Consider the following 11889-nt stretch of genomic DNA (forward strand, 5'->3'; position numbering starts at 1 on the left):
ACATACTAAGGTGAGAAACTCATTGCGTCCAAATACAAAGTCGATGAGAAAATTGTAACCGTCGGCTATGAAAGAAAGAAATTCACTATAAAATAAATAGTTACATCACATAGAATACTGTCTTTAAACCACCAACTACAATTTTCAAAGATTTAACTCACACTTCTATGAAAAAAAAATACTAAGGTTTTTCCTGAATTACGAGAACGAGTAATTCGACTTCATACTCTCATGTATGCAACCCCAGCAAAAATACTCCATGGCTGTTTCCAACCAATCCCTAACCACCAACAAATATTCGATCTAGACATATTCGAATGTGAGATCTCTTGCTAAAAATTCAAGGCTCCAACCGTTGAATTATCTTGTGATGGTTATAGACTAGAGAAAAAAAAAAAATTTAAATACTTATATTTATTTTATGCAAGTTGAAATAAAGGTTTAGTCTTCATTTATAATTAACTTCAATTTGGACTCCATATTAATTAACCTTGGTATTTACACAGTTTAGGGAAATTAGTAGCAATTACTGTAATATTTATTTCACATAACAAAACAAAACATTGGGGTGTTGATGGTTTTGGACCTTTTGGTATCTCCACCGTCCACATGATTGCCTGAATCTTATAGCAACAAACAGAGTAAAAAAGGAAATAAATATTATTGCAAATATTCAATAATTTATAATTTCATTTATTTATTTTCAAGTCATCATACACCAATACACCATTACAATGAACCTGATGATGATATCATTACACTTACAATATGATCTTACACTATAAACAATATGTTCTTGGAATAATTACATGATTTAATTTGATTAATATAATCTAGAAAGACTTGTTGGGTGATATTTTGGCAAAATCAAGTGTTTTCTTCCCTTGCAACTTGTTGGTTACATAGTGTCTACTATACTCTCCATGATTGTACCTTCTAAACTTGCAAGGATTGTTTTCGTCCACCATTTCTTCCATTGGACCTATCTCTATTTCATAACTTGGAGCATAAAACGTGACAATCGATAGTCGGTCCTTCTCTTTGTGTGTCACGGCTCTATGTTCCGAGCTCTTGTATCTCCCATTTGTCAAAACCTGTTAACATAAGTAACACATCGCGAAAACAACATCAAAATCAAATACTGATTAAAAAAATAATAAATTTGCAACTTTTATAATGGCATAATTACAAGTGCATTTACCTCTATGGTGTCACCAATGTTGATGACAAGTGCATTTTTAACAGGTTGAATTGGAATCCATTTATTGTCTTTGAGTATTTGGAGACCGACCGTGCTACCTTTACCTTGTTGCAACACGGTTAGAGCGCTTCCATCCGAATGGGGACTCAAACCAAGTACAAGGTCCGGTCTAGGACACGCGGGGTAGTAGTTCATCCTAATTGCTTGCACACTCTCACCAAACATTTCTTCAAATACATTCTCCTTAAGCCGCAGGCTTAAGGCTATAAATCTTAGAAGATCTTTGCATAGCTTTCGAATCTCAACCGAGTAAGCCTCCACAGTGTCACTACAAAACATAAAGGTATGTCAAATTACCACTTTATTCTAAGGTCATGAGAAAAGTAGATAAAGTGATAAAGTGTTTTTTTGACTTTGCCATCTAATTCATTTAAGTGAAAGTTTATTTATGACCCTCAAGATTGGAAGATAAATATGGGCTTTTAATTTGGTTATTAGTGAAATGAAATGATACCTAAACATTGGTGGGTTGGCTGGCCATAGTGTAGGGTTTCTTATGGAATGAGGGATTAAACCAAGTGCAAACATATTGCACCAATCTAGCTTTTGATCTTCTGAAAACACAAAAGCTTGCCCATATCCCTGCACTGTTCCTGGTGCCATTGGATACTTTTGTTTCTCTTCAATAGGAAGCATAAAAAAATCCATTGCCACTTTCTCTATCTTTTCCAACAAATCAAGATCAATCCCATGGTTTATCACCTACAAAAATTAAATAAAAAACGCGTAAATATAACGATCCATATTATCAAAACCACTAACAAAGAAAAACAAATAATCAAGTGTAAATTACGAAGAAAACCAGGCACCCTCCCTGCACTAAGAAACGTCCGCCTAGAGCCGATTCTATTTGAGAAGCTATGCGGTCCGTTGACCCCACTAATTTGAATATTTTTTTTTTATATAAACTAGTCTTCCACATCACCAGTTTAACTGTAGGACCCTGTATATCTTTGAAATATATAGTTTTTTTTTTTTTTTTTTAAGGCAAACAACCAGTAAAATACTTTTTAAATATAATTTGTTTTGATAAGTTTTGATCATGATTCGCCACTAGGTTCGTTCATAGGGTCGTACCACATATGGGATAGTTGCATGTTTTTTATTAGGATGTATATCTTTTGTAAAATGTTTTCCCATTTGTTATGTAACAACAATAGAAACAATTTTTATTAGTTTTAACTGGTTACTTTATAATTCATGTACCTGAAAAAAGCCCCACTCCTCACAAGAAGTAGAAAGCTTCATAATTTCATAGTGAAATTCTTCATTGTTTCCTTCCATAAGTTTCTTAAGATCAATGACAGGTAAACTACTTGATAATGGTAACGGGATCATGGCTTGCATCGGCCTTTCGGCCATATCACGAACAAACCTATTTGGAATTTTGTTTTTTCGACTCTTTTGCAGTTCTTGAACGTCGTCGATTTGACCAACGTTAAGAGGGAATTTTAGTTCAGGAGCCATATATGGTTTATATAGTGAGCTTACAGATAACTTAAGAAATGAATTTGCTAATGTGTTTTGGGTTTATAACAATGCAAGTATTTATAGCAAAAAACGATGAATGATAGTGCTCAACACTTTTGGACTTGTACAGTACGTGCATGTAGAATGACGTATTGGCCCATGTTTTTGCACTTTAAAGATTTTATGAATACCTTTTTTAATTGAGTTCCCATTTGGTTACAAGTTTTACCTTAGCTAGTGTATGGCTGACAAATCAATATATTATTGGACAAAAAATAAAGTATAAAACTTTTTCTTATGTTAATGCTCAATATGCAAAGGCATGAGCATTAGTAGTTACAAGTTGATGTCACCATTTTTGTTGACCAAATCTAGTGACTATTAGAATCTAGAAGATGGTCACTTACATGAGGTATCTTATAACTGATTTTATTATAATTACAGCCATTACACCAAGATTTAATTTTTTTAATTCATTATTAACGGTTAATATTTGAAGCGTAGCAAGTTTAGTTACTTAAATTAACTTTTTTTATTTTTTTTAACATACATAAAAAAAAAAATTATACAGTACTCCACTACTCCGTATCAAATAACTTCAAAAATCACAGTTTTTCAGCAATTTATAACAAAAAAATAAAAAGAATAATACTACGGAGTACGTAATAATAAAAAAAAACCGACGGACCGACAGATTTGACTAATATTTAAACTTTTTAATCACATGTTTATTACTTTCATCAGATTCAAATAACTTCAATCACAGTTTCACAGCCCTCAAATTCCCCCCAATTTCTTCTAGCTCATTAAAAATTCAAAAGTTGAAATTCAATTCTTACTCTCAAATCTAACCAACCAAATTACTCAAATCCACTTCGATTCACGAATTCATATGGCTCATAACACCGATTGTGTTCCTCTTTATGTGGTACGTTGATGCTACTGTGTTTTCAATTAGGGTTTAATATTATGCATCATTACATTACTTGTTTATCAATTGAGTAAATCGGTGTTGTTTCTTGCAGATAAAAGAGAATGAAACGCCAATTAATTCAAAGATTGCGGTTTGTTTCACTCAAATTTTTCAGCTCACTGGTTAATTATTATTATTTTTTTTTTTACTGAAATCTTAATTTTTGGGTTATGATTTCAGGAGTTGAATGAATCAAGGGCAGAACTGATTAATAGAATTCAAAATTTGAAAAATGTAAAGCCTTAGAGATATATAACTGTATATTTTTATCATAGATTTTGAAATATGTACTGATTTTTATTGATTTTTGAAATGAAGGATCTTCAAAGCTGGAGGTCAAAGTTGGATATTCAAGTTAAGAGTTACCGAAATGTAAGTATTTATTTCACATTTTCATTATGTTTTATGTATCTATTGGTACAGTGTATTATGATTTGTATACTACCACCGAGGCATTGCCTGAGTGGTACAAAATCCCTGGTGTGTGAGTTAGGGGTGTTACCACCCCGCTAGCCGTTCAAAAAAAAAAAAAAAATTATGATTTGTATACTGGAGCCACAGAGTATGTGGTGCTACCATAAAGAATGCTGCAATTTTGATAAAATTTGGGCGATTGTCGAAAATTTTAATTACTGAAAGACTATTTTTTTCTAATAGTGAAACAGCTTATTTTTGCAATGTTATTGTTTGTCTTATGTGTTTCTACAAGGATAATGTGTTCTTTGCAATTAAAAGGCCTAATGTGATGGTTTGAATGTCCATCATGAATGGTTTTGATTTTGTAGCTTTAATTTCAGTCAGCAATCTTGAGCTTTAGTACACCTTAGATTGAATACCTTCGCACATCAATGCAGTTCAACTGTATGGCTGCAGCAATCTAGGGTAGTTATTCAACTGTACGACTTCAATCATAGTTTTATAGCCCTTCAAGGTTTGAAGGAAATTTTTTCCCATGAAATTGAAAATTGTGATTATATAATGTTAGCATTCATGTTTCGATACTACACAACACACCATAATTTGTCAGATAGTTGCATCAGGTAAATGACATTATGGGGACGTTAATGAAGACTGTGGTTAGTTATTACTTAAGTTCCATTTGGGGTTAAAAGAATATTTACTGAGGTTGCCTATAAACTGACAGACCTGTCTAAACATAGCTTTTTATGTGAGGACTGAGTAATTTGGTGTTTGAAATCAAACACATTAGGGTTTAATTATAATTTGTCATTGTTTCTGCAGGAGCTTTCAGACCTTAAGAAAACTCTGAATGTGGAAGTGGACCAGCTCCGATCGGTAAGGACTTTTGCAGTTCTTAACTCAATTAAACAACTTTATATGCTAATTTAAATCGTGTGTATGGGATTTAGGAATTTCAAGAACTAAGAACCACTTTACAGCAACAACAAGAAGATGTAACCAGCAGTTTAAAGAACCTTGGGGTAAGCTTGCACCTGCAGTTTTTTCTTATAAATTTTGGTCAAGGTGGCAAAATGGCTGGGTCGGGTAACTTGTAAAAATAGGCCTGCATGGGTCGACTCGTTACCAATGTATTTCATCTATTAAGATATACAATTAATTGTTCTAAATATCATTACAGAAGATGATTTTGATTATACATTATATATAATTTCTCAAGTCGAACGACTTGGAGATTCTAGCGAGTTGAAAAGGTCACTTTAGGCAACTTCTACCTTTTTGACTTATTCTAGGGAGTTGAAATGTTAAATCTTGGTTTCTCTAGTAACTTACATAACTGTTTACTTTGTAGGCAAGATTGTTTACCCATTTGATTAAACCCATAATCAATTAGTTGTTGTCATATAGAAGGGGTGAAAATACTGAGAAATTGCCACCTCTATGTCTGTCCAAAGTATGAAATCTGAAGTTTGTTTGTCTTAAAACTCATGTACAGCTGCAAGATGTTTCTGCAGAGGTTAAAGACACTGAAGGTTCAGAAGTTAAAGAAGAGACCTTGTAAAAGAAACTTAAACATAAGATTCTGTCTAGTGGACAGGTCAAAATTATCCTATCTCTCATGTGTCAACTTTCTATTTTATACAGAATATGATATTATATTCATCCATGCTGGATGATTAAGAACAGCTTGCACATTAATGGATGAGTCTTATGATAAAAGAATTGTATCGCATTTGTATGAGTTTTTGACCATCATCATTGTAACTTGCTGAAAATATTATGATATTAGCTCTTGTTATACAATGTTAAACTTAAGCTTCAAGTTGATTGTGTAGCAAGATGCCTTGACATTCCCCTGAGGAAGCCATGACATGGGTGGGGTTGCATATCGGTGTAGCATCTTTGGTGGGTGGGGTTGCATATCGGTGTAGCATCTTTGGTTGCACTCTCGTAATGGCAGCCCGATGTCCTACGAGGCTTTTGACAATGATAACTTTTGTTAGCGTGCAGTTTTTTCACTTTAAATGATGCTTCCATCACACTTAAAGCAATAGCCAATAAGCTTACGTCGATCTAACTAGTGATACGTCTAGTTTGCACAAGCATGCAAAGCTTGTGAGTACCTCATTCTTGTTCACCATGTTAGCTAACTGTCTCCTGTCTTTAAGGCTTATGAACAACACAGAACATCTCACGAACATCATAGTTTTGGGTATTCTAATAATCACCATTATCGTAAATGTAATTATTCAATTTAGTTAACACTGAAATTTTTTTCTTCTAGCAGAGGGTTTTGTTTTAATATAATTGCATTTTGAAAAGAAAAAAAAATGTAATTATTCAAGATGACTAAGGGGTTATGGGGATCGACACGATATAATTGCTTGTGGTACTATTTCCTCTTCCATGGTCATTTTCGTTAGTTTTGAAAGTTTCAACGAACTAGTAGTTCCTGTTAAAAATTATTGGATGATTGGAGAAATTGGTAACCCCCAATTTGTACTTGTTCACCGTTCTATTCTGCTTCGGGGGTTATATATGTTTATTATTACTCCGTTATAACTGCATATCATTTTGAACGACAAAAACACATACCCATTTTTGTCCACGAACTCGTCTTTTTCACATATAAAATCAGATTATATGGTCAATTAATGTGGTCATATTCACAGTCAATTGGGATTCTTGTAGGTTGTATACCCCCGATATATAGATCCTTTACTGCTTTCAGTGTTTTCAGCCTTTCAGAAAATGGAGCATTACCCATATAAACATGTTTGAAGTTGAGAAAGGTTGGACTCAAAGGAAGAGAGCATTCACACTCCCAAGTAGTAATTGGAAGTTTAAAGCAGTCACCTCATAAGTTTATTGCCACAAATTCCATGATGACTTACATTAATGAGTCAGATTACTTACATTGATGAGTCATTGAGTTGTGGAGTAATAAAAAGTCTAAATCCCAATGGTGGTGCATCTTTAGCTAGGAGTCAACCTGTAAGTGTGTTATAACTTGTAATGATAATCGACTATTTTGTTTGACCTTAAACTCTAGAGAGATGATTTGTTTGCATACTTTGCAAGTGATTAGCCCATTGTTTGTTGTGCTTTTGACTTCGATACATAACCTGCCCTTTTGGTAGTGTGTATTTCATTTTCATTATCAACTTCATTCAACAACTCCCAATTTTTTTTTTATTTTTTTCCGAAAAAAACGAATACTCATATAAAAACGAGGTCGTATTCAAAAGAAACACGCCCTCAACAAGGAATACAAAAAGGACGGAGGAAACGGGAAAGTTAGCACCAAGAAAGCAACTATCTAAACGAAACTGCCTATAAACGAGCATCCCTAACAATCCGAAAAACAATAGAGACAAACAACCCAAGAAAACCGATTACAACACGAAAAGAAGAATCACACTAAACTATCCAAACAAACCCGATCACTCAACAACGAGGACCCACCCTTTTCAATTTATTGTTAACGGCTTATAGGAAAATAATACTCCGTAATAAAGATTTGTTGGTTAAGTACTTTTGTCTCTATAACCTTTTAATAATGTACACATTTCTCACCAACGGAAAATTGAGTTATTATTATTAGTATTCCTTTTTTTTAACGGCGATATCAACATCGAATGCTCTCATTTGTAACCCACACATGCGTTAGGGGCAAATCCAATTCGCGACGATGTTTGCAGTACCATCGAAGGTTGGGAAACCCCTCAGAGACCTTCCCAGTACTATCAAATAATGAAAACTCCCTACTTTGAGTAAGAATCGAACATGGATTGGCAGTATCTCAAGTTAGATCTCACCCCATACCACTCAAACCAAACTTCGGTGGTATTATAATATTAAAATTAAATTAATTAATATTAATATAAATATTAATACCCCGTATTAATTTAAACAAAAGGCCACTAAAATTTCATCTTCAACATCATAAAGATTTCTTAAACACCTACTTATACAGTACATAAAAAATTTAAAAGTAATACAGTGACAAGAAGATTGCAGGTGTCTTAGTTGGGTATTTTCATCTTCTTTTTAAAAATAAACATTTACGGATCTGCATATTATTCAAATCGGTATCTGATGATTCTTCATTCAAACTTCAAAAACGGGTGCAACGTCTACTTGGAACTTTAAAATCAACCCAACATGATACACATCAACTGGTTCTACATGCATATTTAAGATCAGTAAAAGTAACCAAGAACCTGACCACCAACGTTTTGTCGAATTGCCTCTTCATGGTCCAACACGCCATTTGGAGTTGTTATCACCACATACCCCCACTACATCATTAATGAAATAAAAAATTATAAAATAAAAACCCGGAAACAAGATAGATGACAGTATCTTTTCAAAACCAAAATGATTATATCAATTAGAAGTCAAGTGAATTCAAAAAACTTAGAAACCGCAACTCCTATGAACATACAACTGGAGCCCACATCCTAACACTTGCAAAAATCAAAACATTACAAGTATATTACATATTACATAAACTTAAATTCAATCACGTTATTTGATATTTATAAAGGTGTTTACTTTATTTAATGTATCACAACTCAAAGCCATATTGCAGTTCTTTATACAGGCTTACTCATCAATACACATTAATTTTAACCCTAGCAATCAAGGAAGACAATTTAGTTGAAGTGGAAAAGATAAAGTAGGAAATAACTCTAAGCAATCACCTTTATATACACCGACACATCCATTTTATCATGCTCCATAACTAACACAGAGTAAATTTCAAGACCCCAACATGGTACAAATTTTACTTATACAAATGATAATATAAGCATTCGAGGAAGAAAGATTAGATTTCTTGAATGCATCCTTAAAAGCAAGGTTGCAAAAATCGCTATTCATGGATTAATCGGTCGAGACTTTAAAAAGAGTAATCGGCAATTCGGGGATTAATCGAATTTTACTTTATACATTTAAATATTAAATTTTAAAAATTATATGTGTAAATTTAGAAGAAAACCATAAACATAAAGTTTAACATAATTGTCTAAAATTATTCATTTGGTTCAAAAACTCTAAAGTTCTAGCTTAAATTCACTTTATAATGTTTGACCAATTTTGACTTTAGCCGACTTTGATTACCAAATTCGCTTTTGACCAATCCATCGGGTTTTTTACAACAGTGCTTACAAGTCACCAGTAAATAAAAGTTCAATATCCAAAGAATTTTTAAAAAACTGATAAAAGAAGGAACAATAGCCTTTTATCGTGCAACCTTGGGTTAAAATTACTATGTACGGTTTCTTTTCTGAGTTTGCAAGCTGTAAAAGGGAAGTTATCTAGTAATCATAAAATTGTATTGAGGCATGTTACATTGGCCTAAAGTTAACCCATAGGCATTTCATTCCCTTCTCCCCAAATCTTTCCACATTTGGTGTAACACTTCAGTGGAGAAAATAGCCACGCGACCTTAGTGTCCTGTCCTAATAGCTAATAAGTAAAAAACGCGCCTGAAGGTTGTTTCGACAAATGAATTCATGTTTGAACCAAACCTTTCCTAAGTAAATATAAAATAAAGACGGCAATCGAAGTAGCTAATCAATCCTAGTATCCTACATGCTAAATCCATGAACAATGAACATACATCAATCACATCTTTTATCATACAGATTACAAATGCGAAAACAGGCATATGAAATGAATGGTTATCACACGAAATATCCATCACTCACAATACGCAACGAACTAATATATTATGACGATATGGGAAGTTATCAATGTTAAACCTGCTGTGTCGGAAGGGTACGCTTTCTATAATTCTCAATCTCATGAGCCTTGATATCTTGTCTATACGTAATAGCTCGACAATCTTTAATCCTTCCCAACAATTCTACTTTTATCTTTCCAACTCTGTGCGGATCATACACTTCGAAATTCTTAACATACCCTGTCATTCAAAACAAAACAAACTACTAACAAATAACCCGATACATCTTTATAAGTAGCTAAACACAATCAGTCAGTTATTATCATTAATAGATAGATATCAGCATAAAACCATTATCATGTACACTTTTGATCATACAGTTATCAATTAAGCCTTACTGCTCAAAATATAAAATACTTTACTTTTTGCCCAATTAATAGTGATAAATAAACGAATTTAATTAATATAATTACAGAAACAAAATAGTTGAAGATGAGCAAAAATACCTCGTTGTTTCATGATTGTGAGAAATGAAGAGATGACATTTGAAATAGGTTGAAGCTGAGCGGATGCAAAACCTCGTTTTTCGGCGTTAACCATTGTTCGCAATGCATCGTTTAATATCCTTCGTCCCATTTTTTGTTTGATTTGATTTGATTTGATTTGAATGAAAGATAGTAATTGGGATGTGCAATTGCAAAGGAGTAAATTTTACATCGACTGAAACCCTAAACCCGCCACCCGACCCAGTTAATCTGGATATTGGGCTTTCATTTTGTACCCTTTTGTTTTAGTTTACTATTTCTTAAAAAGAATATTAAAAAAAGTGAAAGTAAATAAAATAATCAATTACATACTTGAGTTACAATTTTTTCATATGGACCTTCGTCTGAATGACAATATCTTACGATTTTTTACACTATATACTGAAACAATCAACAAACAATTGAAACATCCGAAAGAATTATTGAAAAGAGGCGCCAACTTGCAATTACAGACTATTCTACACATTTAATGATGAGCCACTTGTGGACCATTCCACACATGACACATTACCGCATCCACGACCTGTACCTCTCAATATACCCCAAGCTCAACCTGCACCATCCTTCACCCCTCAAATTGTAGCCCAACCTTCTCCAACCCACTCTACGACTCAAACCACATGACCCACTCATCACGTGATCACTCACTCTCGTGTTGGTATAACCAAACCCGTGCATTGTCTCACTCTTCACACATCCAGTGTTTCTCCTCTTCCTAAATCCTACTCGCACACTGACCCTCATTGCAAAATGCTATGCACAATGTTTTTTTTTTTTTTTGAAAAGCAAGAAATGTTATTGATAATAATGGTATGTATAGTTACATGGACCTACATAATCTATACATTGGATAATCGAAGTAACTGTAGGATTAATGTGCAAGGTACAACATATAACTATATGGTCAACTTCATTTGAGCCTTCGGGGTCACACACATATACACCGAGACGTCAAATAATACACATATATATATATATATATATATATATATATATATATATATATATATATATATATATATATATATATATATATATATATGATGTATATATATTACTCAAGTAACAAAATAGTAAATCGAAATTAATTCATTTACTATTCATATGAATAGTAAATGAATCGAAATTAATTAATTTACTGTTTACATGAAAGCGACATGATAGAAATTATTAATTATAAGTTACATAATATACCCCTGAAGTATTTGAGAAATACGACTTTATGATATATATTCGTTCTAATTTGAATTCACGGGTTAATTGAAAAAGGTTCACGAGTTGTTTTTACATGTACTCCTCAAATATATATATTGATTCTTGTTTTTGGTACAGAGTAACAAAACAAACAAAATTAAAACCTTTTCTTACATCTCAAAGATCAAGAAAGCTACATGCCATTTTGTTTATGAAACGAAATCAGTACGAAGTAATATTTATCTATTGCTTATTAATATAATTTGATTATATTAATTTGTTACTTTGGGTTTGGACTAGCATCCATTGACGGTCGTTTGAAGTGTAGTGTGGACTA

General features: G+C 32.9%; 3 protein-coding genes across 3 annotated transcripts; 1 reads left to right on the forward strand and 2 right to left on the reverse strand.

Annotated features, from left to right (window-relative positions):
* Window positions 1–669: 669 nt before the first annotated feature.
* LOC139860525 (protein LATERAL BRANCHING OXIDOREDUCTASE 1) lies at window positions 670–2767 on the reverse strand. The gene is made up of 4 exons (XM_071849277.1): window positions 2468–2767; window positions 1716–1963; window positions 1202–1529; window positions 670–1094 (listed from the first exon to the last, which is right to left on the reverse strand). Exons 1-4 carry the CDS (start codon window positions 2726–2728, stop codon window positions 834–836), a joined length of 1098 nt encoding a protein of 365 aa, XP_071705378.1. The 5' UTR covers window positions 2729–2767; the 3' UTR covers window positions 670–833.
* A 719-nt stretch (window positions 2768–3486) lies between these two features.
* On the forward strand, window positions 3487–5868 carry LOC139860530 (uncharacterized). The gene is made up of 7 exons (XM_071849284.1): window positions 3487–3659; window positions 3757–3795; window positions 3885–3938; window positions 4023–4076; window positions 4947–5000; window positions 5075–5146; window positions 5620–5868. Exons 1-7 carry the CDS (start codon window positions 3624–3626, stop codon window positions 5683–5685), a joined length of 375 nt encoding a protein of 124 aa, XP_071705385.1. The 5' UTR covers window positions 3487–3623; the 3' UTR covers window positions 5686–5868.
* Window positions 5869–8048: 2180 nt separating this feature from the next.
* On the reverse strand, window positions 8049–10693 carry LOC139860536 (small ribosomal subunit protein uS8my-like). Its single transcript, XM_071849290.1, has 3 exons — window positions 10320–10693; window positions 9893–10053; window positions 8049–8425 (listed from the first exon to the last, which is right to left on the reverse strand). The coding sequence occupies exons 1-3, from the start codon at window positions 10447–10449 to the stop codon at window positions 8327–8329; spliced, it is 390 nt and encodes a 129-aa protein (XP_071705391.1). The 5' UTR covers window positions 10450–10693; the 3' UTR covers window positions 8049–8326.
* Between the last annotated feature and the right edge of the window lie 1196 nt (window positions 10694–11889).

The sequence above is a fragment of the Rutidosis leptorrhynchoides genome, chromosome 1, assembly GCF_046630445.1.
Source record: "Rutidosis leptorrhynchoides isolate AG116_Rl617_1_P2 chromosome 1, CSIRO_AGI_Rlap_v1, whole genome shotgun sequence".
Taxonomy (NCBI): Eukaryota; Viridiplantae; Streptophyta; class Magnoliopsida; order Asterales; family Asteraceae; genus Rutidosis; species Rutidosis leptorrhynchoides.